This window comes from Anolis carolinensis, chromosome 5 (genome assembly GCF_035594765.1).
Source record: "Anolis carolinensis isolate JA03-04 chromosome 5, rAnoCar3.1.pri, whole genome shotgun sequence".
NCBI lineage: Eukaryota > Metazoa > Chordata > Lepidosauria > Squamata > Dactyloidae > Anolis > Anolis carolinensis.
In genome coordinates this window covers 83,221,808-83,243,513 of record NC_085845.1, presented here as the reverse complement: position 1 = coordinate 83,243,513, position 21,706 = coordinate 83,221,808, and the positions used below count along the sequence as shown (strand labels likewise).

Genomic DNA, 21,706 nt, shown 5'->3' with positions numbered 1-21,706 from the left:
CAGGAGAGAATGCTTCTGGAACATGGCTAGACAGCCCGGAAAACACACAACAACCCTGTGCTCCCGGCTATGAACGCCTTCGACTACACACACAAAAAACCTTCTGAAGAAACCCGCCAGTGTCCTCTGCCGTTGGGAGTCTATTCTTTTTCTCCAGCCTCTATGCTCGCGACTTTCGCGCGCTCCTTCCGGCCCCGCCCACCCGCTCGCGCCGCGGACACTTCCCGTCCCAGAGTGCCCTGCCTCGAATCATGGACCACAATGGTGAGCGCTTGGCGGGGGCTGGGAAGGAAGGAAGGCAGGTCCCTTTTCGGAAGGGCCCAACGCACTCCCCCTGCTTGCGTCCCGGTCTCTCTTTCGCCGTCCGCAAGCCGGCCAATTTGAGCGGGAGGGAGGCCTGAGGGAATGGGGAGGCCTTTTGAAACGTTGAGGCCTTGTTTGAAAAGAGCGGCCGGCCGGGGGAGGGGGGGGGGGGTGGAAGCGAGAGAGAACGAGTCCGCGCAGGCGCGGTTGGGTCTTCGTGACTTGAGGCCTAGTGTGTTTTGGGGGGCTTTTCGCCAGGTTGGGTTTTTTCCCATAATAAGGAGAGGAGGCTCAGTTTGAACGGGACGAGGCCTTCAGAGTGTTGCAAAGTCCGCGCTAGGCCTTTTCTTCCTTCTGCTTGCCATGTCTTCCTTTGCCTTGGGAGCAAGTCTTTCCTTCCCCCGCTTCTTTTTACCTCTGTCTTTTGCCTATGGTTTCATGTTCCGGGGTCCTGGAAGTTTTTAGTTTTACAAGGCCTTTAGCCTTCTCTGCTAAAGAGTGCCGGTGCTTCAGCAAACTACAATCCCCTTATTTGTCGTGTCAGAAGCGAATTGAGAATACAGCTATAATGTATAAAAAAACACAAACAATGTAGTATGAATGCAATTTGACACCACTTTTAATTGCCATGGCTCAGTGCTATGAATTCCTAGGATCTGTAGTTTTGCAAGGTGACTAGACTTGATGAGAGTCATGATACAATGACATTTGGAAGGCTGGGGTTTGTTCTGCTTAGTCAGGAGAGAAAGGAGCCTTGTGCTGGCAGACTGCTGACTTGAAGGTTGGGTTGCTGACCTGAAGGTTGCCAGTTCGAATCCAACCCAGGGAGAGTGTGGATGAGCTCCCTCTTTATCAGCTCCAGTGGGAACATGAGAGAAGCCTCCCACAAGGATCGTAAAAACATCCGGGCGTCCCCTGGGCAATGTCTTTGCAGACGGCCAATTCTCTCACACCAGAAGCGACTTGCAGTTTCTCAAGTCGCTCTTGACACACAAAAAAGTCAGATGAGAGGGGGGTGAATTTAGATAGAAGGCTTGTGAAAATGATATCTGACTTCAAAATGTCCTATAACTTTTCCCCAACCTCAGAAACACCAGTGTTGTTAGGCTGCAATTTCCATCACCCCCAGTCTGCATGATCGAAAGTAAGGGGAGTTGTTCAATTACATCTGGGGGCCCAAAGTGGATAAAAACTATAGAATGTCGACTGCTATGTTATAAAATTAGAGAACCTCATTATATGCTGACTTTCCCCTGTTTGTTTCTACACTTTAAAGTCACTTTATGCAAATGGTTCTTGTAGTCACATGCTAGAAGATCTATTTGCATACTGATACTCCAGACTAACACAGCGAGTACCAAGACCTTCAACTAGATACTTCCAATCTTTGAATCAGTCTTTAAAGGTACATTTTAAAGTGTTGCTCCAGCCGGTACTCTTCCATTATCTTGACGATTGCTAGACAGAAGGATGGTCCATTTTACAAGGGGAAGGGGGCTGAAGGAGTTAAACCATTTCCCATCATTTATGATATGGGAAGGAGGGGGGGGGGGAAATAACCAGCGAAAACGGGGGAAATTGTTTCCCTCTTTCAGCTTCGCCCCCTTTTGAAGTCCACCCGGATAATGGAGCAGTATTTATCATGTCACAAGCAAACTGAGAATACAGTTACAATGTATAAAAAAACCACAAACAAAGTTAAAAACTTGACATTATTCTAAATATCCTTTGACCAGAAGCTGGCCACTTGGAGTGCCTCTGGCGTTGCTTTAAGGAGGTCCTCCATTGTGCATGTGGCAGGGCTCAGACTGCATTATAGTAAGTGGTCTGTGGTTTGCTCTTCTCCACACTTGCATGTCATGGACTCCACTTTACAGCTCCATTTCTCAAGATTAGCTTGGCATCTTGTGGTACCCAAGCACAGTCTGTTCAGCACCTTACAAGTCACCCAGTCTTCTGTGTGGCCAGGAGGGAGTTCCTCATCAGCCACTGATTAAGGTTCCGGGTTTCAGCCGGCCACTTTTGGTCTCTCACTTGATGAGGGGTTCCCACGAGTATCTCTGTAGATCATAGGAAGCTGTTTTTTTATTTAAGATGTTGGCATGCTGGCTGATATCTGAACAGAGGATGGGCTGGGGATGTCAATGTCCTGGTCCTTTCATTACTGGCTGCTACTTCCCAACTGATATCAGGTGGTGCAATACCAGCTAAACAGTATAATTTCTCCAGTGGTGTTCGCCGTAGACATCCTGTGATAATGCGGCACGTCTCATTAAGAGCCACACCCACTGTTTTAAAATGGAAAGCACATGTCTGTGTTCAGATGGCTTAGGAATCAGCTGGTTTCCCCTGCAATAGGCAATAAGAGCATCTAAAGCTTCGGCGAGCTTCTGTTTAACCATTTCAAAGCTGCATGCTTGATCGGTGATGGCATGATCGTCAGCATAGATGAGTCTCGCTGTCCCTTCTGGCAGTGGCTGATTGTTTGTGTAAATGTTAAACATTGATGGAGCAAGCACCCTCCCCTGAGGTAGGCCGTTCTTCTGATGCAAAACTGCATCAATTCTACAGTGGAATCTTCGTGGACAAGTTCAACATGAGCCCATAGTATCATGCAGCAACTAACAAGCTAATGGGATTTTGGGCTGTATCAAAAGGAGTATAGTGTCTAGATTGAGAGAAGTCATGGTGCCTTTCTATTCTGCTTTGGTTAGATTCTACCTGGAATACTGTGTCCTATTCTGGGCAACACAGTTCAAAAAAGATATTGACAAACTGGAAGGCATCCAGAGAAGGGCAACTAAAATGATCCAAGGTCTGGAGAAAATGCCCTATGAGGATTGTCTTAAAGAATTGGGTATGTTTAGCCTGCAGAAGAGAAGGTTGAGAGGAGACATGGTAACCATGTATAATTATGTGAAAGGACGTTCTAAGGAAGAGGGCGTTTTCTGTTGCCCTGGAAACTAGGACTCAGAGCAATGGGTTCATATTATAGGAAAGGAGATTCCACCTGAACATTAGGAAGAACTTCCTGACTGTAAGAGCTATTCATCAGTGGAACTCTCTGTCTGGGAATGTGGTGGAAGCTCCTTCTTGGAAGCTTTTAAACAGAGGCTGGGTGGCCATCTGTAAGGACTCCGCCCCCTCTTCTGAGTCCTCTACGTTTCCTGGCATGGCCGGCTGGAGCGGCATCAGAAGAAGAGTCTGGCCACCTCTTCCAGGCTCTTCTGCCGCCACTGCCGCCTGCCCTCCCTCCCTCGCTCACCGAGCAGAGTGGTGTTCCTTCTTCCCTGGCAGAGGCAGCCAGAGCCAGACTCCTCTTCTGCCGCCGCTACCGCCCACTCTCCCACGCTCACTCACCGAGTGGAGCGGCATTCCTTCTCTGGCAGAGGTAGCCAGAGCCACGTGGCAGGGCCAAAGCAAGGGGCAGCCCTGAGGAGGAGAAGCAGCAGCAATGGGATAAATAAATAAGTTTCCCACGAAACGGAGTCTGCGATAAGCGAACTGCGAAGTAGCGGGGGACACTGATTGGATTCTGCGGTGCTTTGCAGACAAATTCCAATGCAATACTGATGGGATGGGGCAAACGTCATTTGATGAGACCCATTCAAAATCATTCTCAGTCTCAGAAACAGTATTTTCTAATGTGATAAGGTCCAAGGTCTTTAGTTTTCTCTGGCAAAGGGTGCTAGAGCCTCACCAAACTACAAATCTCAAGATTTGCATCCTTAGTTTGCGAAAGTTTATTCACAGATCAGTATTTAAAGGGATTTAGTAGCACCTTTAAGATTAACTGAGAGAAAGAAGTTGCTAGCATAAGCTTCTGTAAACCAGCCTACAAAAACTTATGCTTCAGACATCTTTCTTTCAGTATCTTAAGATCTTTTTGCATGTTAATCTTACCAATACGAGGGAGGATTAGTTTTTGTGTGCTTTCAATTCGTTTCCACCCTAAGTTGACCCTATCACAGGGTTTTCTTGGCAAGCTTTGCTAAGAGGAGGTTTGCCATTGCCTTCCTCAGGCTGAGAGAGTGGGACTTCACCAAATTCACTCAGTGAGTTTCCAGGCTGAATGGGGATTTGATCCTTGATCTCCAGACACTCAAAACACCGCTTCAAGCTGGACCATAGTGGGAATTAAAAGTGAATGCAGTACAGATTGGAGAGCCACTATATGAAATGCCTGGGACCACAAGTGTTTTGGATTTCAGAACACCTGTATTTGTACACATGGTGAAATATCTTGAATATGGAATCCAAGTCAAGGCATAACATCCATTTACGTTTCATGTACACCTAATATACATAGTCTGAAGATAATTTTATACTATTTAAAAAATCCATGCAGGAAATAAAGTTTATGCACACTGAACCATTAGAAAGCAGTGGTGCCATTATCTTAGGCTGGATCTACATTGCCATGTAATGTAGTTCAGTTCAGTGCAGTTAATCTGCATTCTGAAATTGCATTATATGGCATTGTAGATTGCCGGGCTGTGGCGCAGCTGTTGAGCAGCTGCCTTAAATCACTCTGACCATGAGGTCATGAGTTCGAGGCCAGCCCGTGGCGGGGTGAGCACCCGTCAATTAAAAATAAAAAATAGCCCCTGCTCGTTGCTGACCTAGCAACCCGAAAGATAGTTGCATCTATCAAGTAGGAGATAAGGTACCACTTATACCACTTATAAAGTGGGGAGGCAAGATTAACTAATTTACGACCTGAAATGAGGAAGTGCCGTCAGTGTGGATGATGAAGCAGCTGCTCCCCCCGGTGGCCAGAAACGAACATCCCCTCAGAAGAAGGTTAACTTGCCTCTGCGTGTGTCTCTCAGTCTCTGTTTGATGTGTTTATGGGCATTGAATGTTTGCCCTATGTGTGTTATAATGTGATCCGCCCTGAGTCCCCTTCGGGGTGAGAAGGGCGGAATATAAATACTGTAAATAAATAAATAAATAGATTCATCCTCCATCAACCCTGAGTATTTTGGAATTCTGGTTAAGAGGTGCTCAGTTTGTACCATTGGTCAACACACCTCAAATGGGCCAGGCATAAGCCTGAGAATGATTGCAGTGTTAATATACAGGGTGTTTGAAAAAGAACTCCTTAATGTGTTTTAACTTAAAACTAGGGAGTTCTTTTTACGTTAAAGGCATTATATTGTGATCCATCATCTCACATCCTCTTTCAAATGCTCCCTTTTAGAGAGGGAGCGGCCTCAAAAATATTTTATTAGCTCTCAAATCAAATTATTGAATACCTTCCCCAGAGAAGCTTATGACCCGCAATTTTCCAGGTCCCATAGGTAATCTGGTTTTTAAGTTGCTGTTTTGTCTTGGAAATGGTTATGATTCTTGTGGTATTTCTTTTCTCTCTGGTATGAATGAACACTTGAAAAATTTGGGGTTTGTTTACTTCATTTTAATGGGATAGTTTTATGTTGTAATCTATGAAGAGAACTTTTTTATAAAACAGCGTATGAATGTTGGTGAATAAAATAATATTCCATCTTATCATGGTACTCTAGAACATTGCTTCTTAAACTGTGTTTCCTGACACCCAATGGAGTCCCCTTAGTTCAGTGTTGGGGTCACAAAAATTTGGCAACAGTAAAAAGTTTCTGAACGCCATGCAGTTGCACAAATTTGGCTTGTTGTGGAAACAAGGAATGATGATAAAGCTTCAGTTGAGATATCTTTTCCCCTTGATAACTCTTTCAGGAGTGAATTTCCCTTCTAAGGGGTAGGTTTCTTTCACTTCCCGTTGTCTTAACTATGAGTTGTTTGTAAGTTGGATGTTTGTAACTCAAGGACTGCCTGTACATGTACAAGTCTTTGTATTAAAATACTTTATTGAAGTAGTTTCCTTCACTAGAAGAAATATATGGTCTGTGTTGACTGAGTGGTTTAGTAGCAACACATGCACCTGGGAATTTCTTGTGAGACTAGTATTCTCCCATAATTGGAGACAAACCCATTTGAAGAATGTACACATTCTTTTGACAGGTTGCAGCTACACTGTAGAATGAATGCAGTTTGACACCAATTTAACTGCTATGGCTCAATGTGATGGAATCATTGAAGCTGGAATTTTACAATATCTTTAGCTGTGCCTCCCCTGACTATAAATCCCAGGATTCCATAGCATTCAGCCATGGCAGTTAAAGTGGTGGCAAACCACATTAATTCCACTTTGTAGAAGCACTCAAAATGTGCTTATTTGTTTGAACACAAACAAAAGCTTGATTCATGTAAAATTTATAAGATATATTTGAGTATAAGCTGACCCAAATATAAGCCGAGGCACCTAATTTTACCACAAAAAATGAGAAAACTTACTGACTCGAGGATAAGCCTAGGGTGAGAAATGCAGCAGCTTCTGGTAAATTTCCAAATAAAAATAGATACCAGTAAAATTACATTAATGGAGGCATCAGTAGGTTAATTTTTTAAATATTTACCTTATTTCAAAGAAAAACAATAAACTAACTCTAAGTGGAAAAGTGGGGTAAACAAAAACAATATGGTATTATCAATAACTTAATAATAATAATAATAATAATAATAATAATAATAATAATAATAATAACTTCATTTGTATCCCACCCTTCTCCCCATGGGAACTCAGGCTGGCTTAGTAACAACATAGTAACAGGCAAACATTAAATGCCTATATAAACAACGCAGAGCTAGATATAGATCTACAATTATATATATAGGTCTATAATTATATATATTAATTTCATATATGTATTGAATGTGTGTTGTATGGTTGTCTTTATGTTTAGTATGCATTTGGTTGTTTGTGTACTGTGAAAGTGGTGAGGGTAGAGGGGGTCTATGTCCCTGTGTAGTATTGTATAGTATTTATACGTTGTCCATGTGTTGTGAATGCTTGGATTGTGTCCTGCTGCAAAGTAGAAAGGGTTGGGCTGGATGGCCCTTAGGGGTCTCTCCAAACTCTTGGATTCTATCCTATTATTATTATTATTATTATTATCATCATCATCATCATCATCATTATGTAGAGGCTGGATGGCCATCTGTCAGGAGTGTTTGGATTGTGTCCTCCTGCATGGTAGAAGGAAGTTGATCTGGATGATCCTTAGGGGTCACTCCAAACCTTAGGATTGTACGATGTTGTTGTTATTATTATTATTAGTATTAGTATTGAGAGGCTGGGTGGCCATCTGTTGGGAGTGCTTGGATTGTATCCTGCATGGCAGAATTGGGTTGGACTGGATGGCCTTTAGGGGTGTCTCCTAACTGTCTGATGCTATGATTCGATGTGTATTATTATTGTGCAGATATTGGATGGCCATGTGTCAGGAGTGGTTGGATTGTGTCCTCCTGCATGATATAAGGAAGTTGAACTGGATGATCCTGAGTTTGGTGGTAGTGGTGTGGTTGGGATAGTGCCCTTCAAGGCCTCCCTCTGGTGGATTACGCAGCCCTCATAGACCCCATCTACATTGCCATATAATGCAGTTTCAGAATCCAGATAAACTGTATTGAACTGGATTGTATGAGTCAACACTGCCATATAATTCAGTTCAATGCAATTAATTTGTATTCTAAAACTGCATTATATGGCAGTGTAAATCCAGCCTTAGCCTTCCATAGTCTTTCTGAGGAGAAAAGCTTTGACAGACCCTAGCATTCAGAGGAACAGACTAACAAGGGAGCATATTGTTAAATTTGCTTATGTTCTGCAAAATCTCTTGCTTCTCAACTAGGTACAAGGTGCTGTAGTCAAGAAGTGTGGCAAGTTGCTATTTTCAATGTGTTTGAATATAATATTCAAATCAAATGTGCTGAACCAGATAGCATTATTTAGAACATTGAGAAAATTTCCAGGAAATTTTCTGAAAGAAAAATCCAATTATACTTTTTCCAGAAAATCCACATCTCACTGAGTAATAGAGAATCCCATAACCCCAAGCTTGTTGGTAAACTGGTTTAGAATTAGGTTCCTCCAGTGGGCTTACTGGATTTCAGCTTTTGGCTCCATGATAAAGTACAGAGGAGATTGTAATTTTTTGGTTAAGTATATTAGACTGAATATGATGGCCGAGTTATTTTTTTTCAATTTACTGCACTTTAGAAATAGCCCAATTTACTAATTATTACCTTAGCCTGAATATTTTAATAATAATGATAACAACAACTACTACTACTACTACTACTACTACTACTACTTTATTCTTATAATCCACCTCCATCTCCCCGAAGGGACTCGGGGGGGGGGGGTTACTTGGGGACCAAGCCCAGAGAATCAAGTAACATATATAAAATTAAAAACACAACAATATAATTAAGACAGTAAAGTGATAGAATAAAGCATCATAAATACATCAGCGAGCATCAAAATGTAAGAAATGGGACTATTAAAATTGCAAGGGAGGGGCAAGGCATGTGCAAAAAGCAGAAGAATAGGGTCAAGAGTGGGGGTAAACCTCTTGTATTTGTCTCTCATTTTTACAGCTCTTTCATTCTGTTTGTCTCCAAAGATCAGGTTCAATTTGTGTTTTTGCGTTTGTTTGTATTGTACAGTTATACACACAAGCAAATATCCCAGGTATAAAATTTAGGTTTATGAGGAAAAAAGTGGAAGATTTCTGTTTAGAAGAAGTTGTAGGTGCAGGATGAGGTAACCCTAGATCAGTGGTTCTCAACCTGTGTGTCCCCAGATGTTTTGGCTCTCAATTTCCAGGAATCCTAACAGCTGGTAAACTGGCTGGGATTTCTAGGAGTTGTAGGCCAAAACACCTGGGGACTCACAGGTTGAGAACCACTGCCCTAGATGGAGCTTCAGCTTCATTATAGACAGAGATGTGCTTTAAAAATGAGAAACTGTTTTATGTTTTGGCATAGTTTGTCCTTTCCACTTTAGACTTGTAGAAATCATAATATTGTGATATTTGTTTCATCTTTCTTCAATGTTGCTGTTGTGTGTGTATTCCTAGTAAATTTCAGGACCTTATTTTGTAAACAAATGTTTCTTAGCAGCAGAATAGACTATGAATTGTAGTGTATCAGTTTCTTTCTGTCTGTCCTAAATCTGAACAATGGTTGTTTTGATTTCCGATATAATGCAACTACAACACATTTTCCACTATTTTCCTTATTTGTAGAAATGACATAATTGCTTTATAATTGTTGTAAAGAAATATTTGCGGGAAGTATGCTACAACGTCTTAAAATATAATCGAGTTAGGGCATTAAGCTAGTATAAAAATAATTGCACATGTAGTTGTGCTTTCGCAGAAGTCGCATAAGTGCAGTCCCTAGTGCAGACAATAATTTCACAACCACACACATTAATGTTCCTTAATTTTAAGTTGTTGGGCGAATAGATGAATTATCCATTGTGCTGTTGTGAACTCTTTAGCCTTCTGTCTGGTCTTGGAAGTTAAGCAGGGGTAACCCTGATTAGTACAGCACTTAGATGGAAAATTGTCAAGAAATGCCAGGTGTTCTTGGCCTGTATTTCAGAGGAAGGAATTGGAAAATGACATCTGAATATCACTTACCTAAATAAACCCTATGGAGTTAATGGGATTGCCCTATTTGGAAGGTAATTTAAAGACACACACAATCACACACACAATGCTGTGTAGAACTACACAGTCCAGAAGACCTGTGCTGGTCCAGAATGCTTACAGTCTAAATGCCTCAAATGTGTAATAATGAAAACAGAGAGCAGATGGCAGAAGAGTCCTCTAAGTAAACAGGGAATAAGAGATGGTGCTGTTATTATATGTACTTCTGCTATATATTAAAAAGTTTAAAGGCTTCACAGAAGAGGTTTATTTTTAAGGAAAAATTCAGAGCGGGAAACCCAAAATAGCAATCTTGATATTGTTTCTTGAAAGCAAGTAACCTAAAAGAGGAATTGTTCTCCAGGACAATTGTTTTTGTGTTCCTTCAAGCCATTTCTGACTTATGGCAATCCTGAGACTACTATCATAGGGTTTTCTTGGCAAAATTTTTCAGAGGGGGGTTGTCTTTGCCTTCCTTATGAAGTGGAGAGAGTGTGACTAGCCCTAGGTCACCCAGTGGGTTTCCTTACCTGTGCGCAGATTCCTATTCTTGAGAATTGTTGCCCTATACTTAAACCACGGCACTATTAATATTACTATTTGTTTATTTTTATCCTGCTTTTCTCCCATGGGTGGGATTTAAAGTGGTGTACAATAGTTAAAAACAGAAACTACCTGACATATAAATTCAAACAGAAAACATCATGCTTGCTCCTCCTGGACAGTACATATTAGCAAGTAGCTGCAGAACTTGAGTTTTTAATTACAGTGTTCCCTCGCTTATCACTGGGGTTAGGTTCCAGGACCACCCGCAATAAGTGATAATCCACAAAGTAGAGACGCTATATTTATTTTAATATTTATACATTATTTTAGTAGTTATACACTATTTTAAGTCTTTATCAACCAATTGTGTGTTGATAAATTGCCTCCTCCTCCTCCTGTTGTCGCTTGGGCTCCTTTTCTCTCCCTTTGGCTTTTCCTTCCTCCCTTCCTTAGGCTGTAAATTGTAATTTTTTATGATTTATAATAGTCCTTTAGAGTTTATTGAAAAACTGCGAAACAGCGAATCCGCAAAAAGCGAATCGTGAAGTAGTGAGGGAACACTGTACTCTTACTTGTTTGCTTACTAGGTGTTTCCCATTATCTAGTTCGTCTATCCTTCAAAAGGATATATTCAAAATAAACAGTCTCTGTGTTATAAGATAAAAAATTTTTGGAATATACACCAAGGTGGAAAGAATTGGCCAATACAGGAATGGACAATCCATGGCCCTCGGTGTTCCATACCATTGGCAATGCTAGTTAGGGCTGATGGGAGCTGTGCTTCAGAACCCTCTGGAGGATCTCACATTTCTGAAACCAGGACAAACTGTTTACTTAACATAGGTATCTTACATTTGTTAATACTCTTTGTGTTTCATTTTCAGATTTTAATTTTTACACTGGCCTGACCATAGTTTTCCAAGATAAAACAGATGACATATTTTGAGAAATTTATATAGTACTGCTAAAAATTACACATCCTTCTATTTTCTGTAAATTTGGTCATTATTTTGTAATGCTAGTTAAATTACTATTCCTTATCAGTCATCTTTTATGTTTTTACAATAAAATTTGATCGATATTTACAATATTTGATTAAGTCTTGTGTGACTTATTGAGAAAGCCCTATGTGAGTTGCGTCCCACTATCTTGTTATTTTGCATGGGTAATTTGACTCAGCTACTGTGATTGCTGTTTACCAAAGCTAATTTGTTATGGCACAGTTTGGTTGTTGCCATTGTAATTACTTTTCTTGAAAAAAGGGAATAATGCCATCAATTAATTTTATTTATGGATCATATAGAAATATACTGTTCAGTGGATTTAATATGATGATGATGATTATATGTATTTATTTATTTTATTTATTTATTTACAGTATTTATATTCCACCCTTCTTACCCCGAAGGGGACTCAGGGCGGATCACATTGCACACATATAAGGCAAACATGCAATGCTGTAACATAGAACAGAGACAGAGACAAACGCAGGCACGGGCTGGCCTCGAACTTACGACGTCTTGGTCAAAGTGATTTGTTGCAGCTGGCTGCTAACCAGCCTGCACCACAGGCTGGTTATACCCGCTTTATCTCCCCCAAAGGGGACTCAAAGTGGCTTACAATGTATTTATCAGTTTGTTAATCAGATTTTTTTTTTAGAAATCCCTTGACAGCTTGTGCTTCTTTGTAAATATGTAGGTCTTATGTGAGTAATGCCTTATGGAATTAATTAATAGTTCAGAATTTTGCATGGAATCAAATGCTGTGATGCTACAGATTAAAAAGAAATTGAAATATTTCTGCTTACATCTTTACACAGACAATGATTTGCAAGGTACAAATAGTACTGGGACATTGGGTGGTCTTGATGTTCGCCGACGTATCCCTATAAAGCTTATCTCCAAACAGACCAATAAAACCAAGCCTACACCACCTCGTCCTGCAAGAAGTATGAACAGAGTATCATCAAAACCTGGAGAAGAAGGTAAATTGCTTTGAAAAACAGAATACGAGAGTCCCAAAATATTTTTTGTAGTTTCCAAAATCTGTTGTTGAGTGTCTTCAAGTTGTTCTGATTTTTGACTACCCTATGGCAGTTTTCTGGGTCAGAGTGTATATGACCCACCCAAGGTTACCCAGTGGTTTTCCATGGTCGAGTGGGGAATTGAACTCTGGTCTTGAGAGTCATAATCTAATGCTCAAACCACTTACTAATTTATATATTTTAAAAATCCAATATGTAAAAAAATGATGAATACATTTTTCCTGTAAAAAATCTCTCCACCATTTGATTTTTTAAAATAGTACTAGCATGATTATACCTCCCTATAGATGGAATTGTGAATGCTTTGCATTGTCCTGTCTGCTGAACTTCCCACAATAGGGCAAAGACATTAAGTGTCAATATGCGCAGTATGGTAATGTGCTGATATGGGCAGTGTGCTTTCATGTAGTTTTCAACTTCTTGCAGCCCTAAGGGGAAATCTTCCATGTGTGTTTTTGGCCAGATTTGTCCAGAGAGGATTTGCCTTTGCCTTCCTCTGAGTTGAGAGTGTGACTTGGTCAGGGCCACCCAGTGGATTTCCCTGGCTGAGCAGGGATTTGAATCCTGGTTTCCAGAGTCGTAGAACAATATTCAAGCCACTACACCATGCTGACTCTCCACAACCAGTCACCATAAAGGTTGATTTATGCTGTTCATCAGGGCATGATGGAAAATGTATTGAAGAATGCTAGAATGTATTGAAGATGCTAGTTTTTATTACAAAAGTCAAAATGATGTGGATTATTATACACTAGAAACAGAGTTAAACATATCTGAAAAAGGAGTGAATACTTTTTATTGACCAAAAACATCCAAGTTAATGTTTTACGAATGGAAGAAAACTGTAAATTCTGTATATTTTTCTTCAATCTGTTTTAGACATTTTTCTATTTGCATTTAAACTGCAAAAATTGGAAGGAACTTGTAGACTATTAGCCATTAGAGTTTGCTAATACTAAGAATTTGGGGCTTTTTTTCTTTCCACAGAAGAATTTGACTACAATGAAGAAGAGCGGTATGAATGCAAAAGTGGTGAAGTATTTAGTAATCAGAGGAGGTTCCTTGGACACCTTTTCTGGGACTTCAAGGTGAACAATAGACTCTGTGGTCTGCTGGTTTTGTTACATTAGTTATTAATGAAGAATGATAAAAGAAGCCAGAATACTGTTTTAAATAGGAATTTGAGATCTTGTGTTTTTTTTAAAAAAATAGGCGTGATATAATGACAATGCTTTGTTATTAAAGAAATGTTGAGTAGTACAAGTTAAGCATCCCTTGTCTGAAATGCCTGCAAACAGACATGTCCAAAGTTTTGAATACAGTACTTGCATATGGATGATGAGGTATCTTGAAGATGAGACCCAAGTCTAAAAACAATATTAATTTATGCTTCATATAATTATAGTGATATCTTTTATCTTTACCTATAATTATATACACAATATATTTAATAATTTTGTGTAAGAAACAAATTTTGTGTATGGTGAACTAGGAGAAATTGGAAGTGTCATTATTCCAGCTGCCCATGTGGATGGTTTTGGATTTTGAAGTATTTTAAGGGATAATCTACCTGTACTTTTAGTGCTGTTCACAGTTTTTAATTCTCCAGAAAAATGGACCCAGGCATTTTGTAGATCTCCATACATTGTGTGTAGATTTATGTTGACAATGATTTGTTAAAAGGTAGTGATTGCTGTCTTAATAGATAAATTTGCTTGGAGAGAAGGATGATACCCCAGTACATTTCTGTGACAAGTGTGGGCTACCCATCAAAATGTATGGACGCATGGTAAGTAGAACCATCGTGTTTAACCCAGCGCAGTCACATAGTCATATGATAGTGATAGTCCCCTGCCGCCCAGTATAACGAATTGTACTATCACCTTGTTCCTGCCTCATGTATACTGTGTGAGGTGAAACATGCCAAGAGGCTTTGGTTTTCTTGTTTTCTTTTTAGTCCAAGTCCTGTACTGTCCAAGTTGTTGTGTGTTTTTTGAATTGTGTGTGTGTTTTTGTTTCAAATAAGAAAATATGGAATTGTAGGCGGTTTCCTTATTGTATATTTATTTACAACATACACACCATTCTTTACCTCCTCTGTTTTATTTTTGCAACCCCTTATGGGTTGCTTAAGGAGCCCCGGTAGCGAAGTGTGTTAAAGCACTGAGCTGCTGAACTTGCAGACCGAAAAGTCCCAGGTTCAAATCCCGGGAGTGGCGGGAGCGGCCGCTGTTAGCTCCAGCTTCTGCCAACCTAGCAGTTCGAAAACATGCCAATGTGAGTAGATCAATAGGTACTGCTCCGGTAACAGCGCTCCATGCAATCATGCTGGTCACATGACCTTGGAGGTGTCTACGGACAACGCCGGCTCTTCGGCCTAGAAATGGAGATGAGCACCAACCCCCAGAGTCAGACATGACTCGACTTAACAACAGGGGAAAACCTTTACCTTTAACCTATGGGTAGCTTAGCTTTATAGAGTTACTCAGCCAAGTCATTTAAAGGGCAAAGTCATGACATATAACTGGGTTTGCTCATGTTTTGGATTGCAGTGGTTTCAGCACTTTCCCAAATTAAGAAAAGTTTCCCCTAAGCTCCAATACCTTTCAAATCAACTGGTGTGTTTAATTAAACAGCAGTACTCTACCTCTGATTGTAACCTGTGAAATCATGGAGCAATTCATATTTTTTCCCATTCAGTGTGTATGTATTTTAAGGGGAAGACCTTTACAGAACCTTTAGGAGTATGCAAAGGAGAGATGGGGTATCTCTATAGCAAATCAGAAGATGCATAAAATCAAGCACCCAATATGCTTAATATAATAGCTGCATGGAGAAGTCCTTGTAAGAATTTTTTTTTAGTAAAATAATTTGGATTGTTCTGATAGTTTGCTAGTATTACTATTTGTTATTTCTTTAATACCTCTCAATGTATGAAGTCTTTTTACAATCCTGGCATCTGAATAACCGCACATTTTAAACAATATGTTTCATGATCTCTCTTAAAGTGTGGATCTTTCATTGTGTTAATTTGTATATGCTGGTTTCTTCAGTATATATTTTTGGGTGTTGTTTGTTGTTTTTTTAGATACCATGCAAGCATGTTTTCTGCTATGAATGTGCTCTTTTACATGAAAAGAAGGGTGACAAAATGTGTCCAGGGTAAGTTTATTTATTCATTCTTTAAAGTGGGGAAATAGTCTGCTCCTTCATTACTTGATTCCACTTTTTCCTTCTTTAAGTGGGCTATTTGAAGGATTTCCTATTTTACTACAAATGAGGAGGAGCAAATCAAGTGCTGTTTGTGTTAGAATGAATTATAGCACATAGCGATTGGCTGAAAAACTAGTTTTGGAAGTAGCTCTTACCGATGTAATTTCTGTACTATGTGAGCGGTTTATACCATAGTCTGTAGTTGTAATTAGAGACCATAAGTATTATGAAATTTTAGTGCATAGCTTTAATTGTTCTATATTTCCTCTAATTAAGGAATATATAGCTTTATTCAAGTGATCTGTGAATTGCTAAGAAATTATTTTTTAACTTTAATATAATTGTCTTTTACTTTAAAAATTATGGAACAAATTACATCTCTATCACAATGATTTTGACAACCATTTGATTTGGGAAAACCTATCAATAAGGCAAAGTTTGCTCTCATAATTCTGTATTGGAGATGATTATTTATTGCTTCTCATGTGGGTGAATTTTGGACAATAATTTCATTTCATTGTGAGAAAATGGTATGGTTGATACATCATACAATGATTTGTTAATAATTCAACTTTGTGTATTCTGTTATTAGGAGATAGAGTTCCTTTAATATTTTAATTGCTTGCATTCCTTCTAATATAAATGTAGGGTGTGAGAAAGGTTAAGTGGTGTTGGGTCTAAACTTCGCAAGATGTAGTAGGCTTTCTATGTGTTTCTGCAATATGAATGGGCAATGCACAGACCACATCCTTTAAAAAGAAGGTAAAATTACACTCCTGGAAATCTCCAGGAAGCATTGTTCACTTTTAAAATAAGATATGCAACCCTTGCGCACCTGGTTCTGATAAAGAGTATTGGGTTTTTGAACATGGAAGTGACATTCTGGTCTCTTGCAATTTTGGCAGGAAGGAGGCGCACAACCCGCAGCAATCCTCAGGTTGGAAAATTGGCCCCTATACCTACCCCATATGTAAAAGGTGACACCTTTATTGAAAATGGTTCATTGTTTTTATTGGAGAAAGTGGTTCATTGTTTTTAACAGAGAAAGACTGCAGACACTGCAAGAAGGAGAAAGATAAAATACTCCTCAAAATTTGATCAAGCAGTTGCTTTTTGGAAATGTAGGATCTTGTGATTGTATTTGTGAGTCATTTTCTTGTTTCTTTCCCTCCTTATCTAGCTGTAATGAGCCTGTGCAGCGGATTGAGCAGTGTGGGCGAGGGTCTCTCTTCATGTGTAGCATTGTGCAAGGGTGCAAGCGAACATATTTATCCCAGAGGGACTTGCAGGCTCACATCAATCACCGCCATATGAGAGCTGGCAAGCCAGTGGCACGCCCTCCGCTAGAACCCGTTCACCCTCCCATTGTCCCTCCTCCGGCCGAAATCCCAGAGCGCTTCATCATGCCACCTGATAAGCATCACCTGAGCCACATTCCCCCGAAGCAGCACATCATGATGCCTCCTCCGCCGTTGCAGCATGTGCCCCACGAGCACTATAACCAGTCGCATGAAGACATCCGTGCATCCCCAGCAGAGATGTCCATGGCTCCTCCTCCCCCTCGCTCGGTCGGTCAAGATACTTTTCGCATTTCGACAAGGAAACACAGCAATCTTATAACTGTCCCTATTCAAGATGACTCAAACTCGGGAGCACGAGAACCACCTCCACCAGCCCCGACACCTGCTCATCATCATCCTGAATACCAGGGCCAGCCTGTGGTGTCCCACCCTCATCATATTATGCCACCACAGCAACATTATGCACCACCCCCTCCCCCACCTCCACCAATCAGTCATCCAATGCAGCACCCTCCCCAGGCAGCGGGTACTCCTCATCTGGTTTATAGTCAAGCGCCACCACCTCCAATGACCTCTGCTCCTCCACCAATCACCCCTCCCCCTGGACATATTATTGCCCAGCTGCCGCCATATATGAACCATCCTCCTCCTGGACCACCACCCCCTCAGCATGGGGGCCCCCCTGTAAATGTAAATGCACCCCCTCCCCATCACTATAACCCCAATGCTTTGCCAAAGTTCAGTGAAGACCAAGGAACTCTCAGCCCTCCCTTCACTCAGCCGGGGGGGATGAGCCCAGGCATCTGGCCCGCTCCGAGGGGGCCACCACCGCGAATGCAAGGCCCACCATCTCAAGCTCCACTTCCTGGACCGCACCATCCCGATCAAGCCAGATACAGGCCATATTATCAATGATATTAGTAGTAATTTGAACTAACGTATGACATAGGAAGGATAACATTCTAAACAGCCACCTTTTAATGATTCTGACTGTTTGGACAGTTCTTTTTTGGGTTTGTTTTACTGCGTTTCTTTGGAAACAAACTTGTGACTGTAAAACTGGGGATTTGACTCTAAAGATAATTTTTTTAAAGCCTTGGTTGTAGGACTCTTGGCATCTGATATACTGTAGTGCTAAGTGGCTTTGTAGTTGACAGCTGCATTTTAACAGGCATTGTACCCATAGTCTGTTGAACTTCCCCAGAGATAAACTATTTGTAATATTTCCTGAACAATTGGACATTTATTGTACCACTTTAAAGTATTTTTGTTAAATTTGATGGTTAGTTTCATTTGTGATACATTTTATTTTTTGTCAACCTGTGTATAATTAAATTTAAAAAATGGTCAAAATGCTTGCTTTTTTGCATGTTTGTTTGGAATGGAATTGAGAGTAAAAAGAGAAATAGCACTATGTAATAAGGTTTTTTGTTCCTGGGGTATAAATGTCATTTTGTAATTGGGTTTTGTCATAAAAACATGGGAAAAGTTTATTAAACTGCAAAAACTTTGTTTTTGCAGGACATCCTGCGGCACATTTTGCTATAGTTTTGCAATGAATATATCATAGTGTCTCAACCAGTTCAACATAGTTTGTGGCAGCCACAAAAACAAAGTTTCTGGAGTATAACAACGACTTTCAAAGTATGAATCATACAATTAAACAGGAAATAACACTTTCAAACCAGGAATAGAAAATTTTTCAAATTTTGTTATGTAGTGTAATGGATTTGTGATTACTATGTCGTTTCCGGGATAAGATGTTGGGTCTTTTCCAAGAGTGAGTGAAACGAATGGGTAAATATTACTGAACAAGCACAAAAACTTGAATCATACTGCTCTTTAAAATGTGTACTGAGGTTGAAGTCTTGTGTTCTTATCTAGAATGGGTCTTATTGTCTTCAGTGGGATGTATGGCTGATTATACATATATATATACTGGAATTCCCTGTCTGAGAAAGTTTTGCTTCACTTTCCAATGGACAACATTGATGTTTGCCTTAAAGCAATAACACAACAGCAAACAAGCTTATATTTGTTGTTGAAGGTTTTCATGGCCGGAATCACTGGGTTGCTGTGAGTTTTCCAGGCTGTATGGCCATGTTCCAGAAGCATTCTCTCCTATCGTTTTGCCCACATCTGTGGCAGGCATCCTCAGAGGTTGTGAGTTATATATGAAACTAGGCTAGTGAGGTTTATATATCTGTGGAATGTCCAGGGTGAGAAAAAGAAAGTTCCTCCAGCAGACAAGAGTTATTTCTCCCACCCTGGACTTTCCATGGATATATAAACCCACTAGCCTAGTTTCCAATATACCTCATGACCTCTGAGGATGCCTGCCATAGATGTGGGCGAAACGTTAGGAGACAATGCTTCTGGAACCTTGCCATACAGCCTGGAAAACTCACAGTAACCCAACCTTATATTTATTCCAAGCAAAAATAGAGTCCACAGCCTTAAGGATAGCTCAGATTGAAGTCATTATGATGCTAAAAACACAATGTTTTTTTCTTCCCACAATCACTTCTTAGGTAGTAAAGATGGCTTTGTATCCTCAGTTTCATGCCTTTCCATTCCTTATGGATGTACAGTATTTCGAAAAGTTTATAACATGTATATAAAAAGTAATATTGGTGTGAAAAAGATAAAGTGTGTGTGTGCACCAAATTAGTGCTTGCCACTGTGTGCATCATACAGGGATATATCAACTTCTACTAGACACATCTGTTTGTGATAGTAAACATAACTTGCTGCCATGTAATCTGTGAAGTGGCAACAGATTCATTCATGTACTATGTAAAATATTCACATTTAGGAATTTGATGCTATTCTATTGCTGGGAAGAGAATCTCACTCAAATCAGTAAAACGAGTCTCGCACACATATTTGCTAGGGAGTTCATCCCATTGGACACAACAGGTTCCACTAAACAATGGGCTTTTGAGCAGATACCCAAAAATCTTCACTAAATAGTTTTATTTTCTGCTTAAAAGATTTAAAAACTCAAATTTTCCTAAGAGCTTTCACACTTCACATGTATTTATTAGGCATATATGTTTCCCCTACCTTTTGACATCTCGCTTTCAGTGTTTGCGATTTATAGACAGGTTTCATTAATTTGATGAGGGGAGGGGGTCAGGTCTGGTCTTTTGTCCGTTCTTGCCTAAAAACCTTGCTTGGGACTGCTTACATGCACAGTAGCAAGACTTGCCTATAGAAAGAGCAGGTCCCTCATCAAATCACTTTCAGTGTGTCCAAAAGCGCTTTCAGCTTTTTCAAAATGTGCTGTTTAATTTTTTTTCAGTGGGCAAAGTGCATTTGCAAGCTAGAATAAGCTCTGCTCCAATTTTCAACTGATTTACTTTCTGACAGTGTTCCAGCCCCTAGCTCACCAGATAAATGGTGGCTTCCTGTGCTGTTAAGAATTAAACACTTTGTTTCGTATTAGTCCAAATATCATCTACCCCCTTAATCTGCACAGACACTCATAACAGTGAATAAGAGTCACCAGGATTTTCAATTTGATTTAAAGCTGTTTAACAAACTACGGGGTGTTTGAAAAAGAACTCCCTATTTCACAATTTAATTAAATGATGAAATAGGGAGTTCTTTTTCAAACACCCTGTATTTTGGGAGAGCATATTCTTCAATTGCATTTACTGTCAGAACAGATGGGACCTGTGTGCAACAAGAATGAAAATGAGAGCAAAACCTGCGCTTGATTTAAACTGCAGTGAACAACCTTGTTTTAATACATGTGCTATTTTTTTAGCGCTTACATTTACAGGGTGTCTCTTTTCTGTTTATTGCTTTTATTGATCTGCTATATAATTTTTATTGTGTTGGGAACTTCTCAAGAACTCTTAAAATGAAGGTTGTAAGAAACATGCCATGTTCTACTTTATGTTCTTGAATTGTTTTTGGTACTGACAGCATCCCCTTTGTGGTTCCACATACTTCCCACCTGCCCCAATTTGGCAAGGAGAATCCCTATTAATCCTCAGTCATCCCGTTTTTTCAGCTGCTTTTAAGGCATCCCAGTTTCTCACACTTTCCCCCTTTGTGCTCAGCTTCCTTGAGTTGTTGTAATCTGAGTTCAAAGTGCAGAAGGGATTTACACTCAGTTAAATCAGCGGGCCAAACCACTGAGGTGTTGAATTTGCTGACCAAAAGGTTGGTGGTTCGAATCCATGGAGTGGAGTGAGCTCCCACTGTTAGACCCAGCTTCTCCCAACCTAGCAGTTCGAAAACATGCAAATGTGAGTAGATCAGTAGATACTGCTTCTCCGGGAAGGTAACGGCATACCATGCTGTCGTGCTGGCTACATGACCTAGGAGGTGTTTTTGGTCAACGCTTGCTTTTCAGCTTAGAAATGGAGATGACCCTGAGAGTCCGACATGACTAGACTTAACGTCAGAGGAAACCTTTCAACAGGGGGAAAGAACAAAGGAGGGCAAAATCTCACTCTTTTCTGTAGGCTCAGGCAAAAGCAAACTGCTGCAGCCTCTCTTAGCTTTGTCATTGCTATCTTAACCACTTTGAGTTTGCTTGGCTTCATGTGTCCTGGTTTCCACCTGTAAAATGTTGGATGGCATTGTTCTATTCTTGGTATGAACCCATAAAACCCATTTTTCCATTTTGTTCTTGTTCAAATTATACTGAATTTGCATTCTAAAAGGGAAGATAAGCAAAATCTATTTGGCCATTGTTGCTTTGACCAATGATGAAGGTCAAGAAGAAGAAAATATATGAAGGGTGG

At 40.2% G+C, this 21,706-nt stretch overlaps 2 protein-coding genes across 4 annotated transcripts in view; one reads left to right on the top strand and one right to left on the bottom strand.

Moving 5' to 3' along the window:
* The window catches only part of dus4l (dihydrouridine synthase 4 like), a 60,026-nt gene extending 59,870 nt beyond the window's left edge, over nt 1-156 (bottom strand). The window contains exon 1 of the mRNA XM_062981705.1: nt 92-156. The gene's annotated coding sequence lies outside the window, so the exon portion shown is untranslated. The remainder of the gene's footprint in view (nt 1-91) is intronic.
* On the top strand, nt 153-18,357 carry cbll1 (Cbl proto-oncogene like 1). Of its 3 annotated transcripts, none has more exons than XM_008111588.3 (7): nt 153-264; nt 12,208-12,372; nt 13,420-13,520; nt 14,138-14,221; nt 15,521-15,594; nt 16,551-16,622; nt 16,826-18,357. In XM_008111588.3, the coding sequence occupies exons 1-7, from the start codon at nt 252-254 to the stop codon at nt 17,859-17,861; spliced, it is 1,545 nt and encodes a 514-aa protein (XP_008109795.1). In that variant the 5' UTR covers nt 153-251; the 3' UTR covers nt 17,862-18,357. The 3 variants fall into 3 exon arrangements, with proteins under 3 accessions (XP_008109795.1, XP_016849497.1, XP_016849498.1); XM_016994008.2 differs by lacking the exon at nt 153-264 and adding an exon at nt 10,967-11,231; XM_016994009.2 differs by lacking the exons at nt 153-264; nt 16,551-16,622 and adding an exon at nt 10,970-11,231.
* The last annotated feature ends 3,349 nt before the right edge of the window (nt 18,358-21,706 follow it).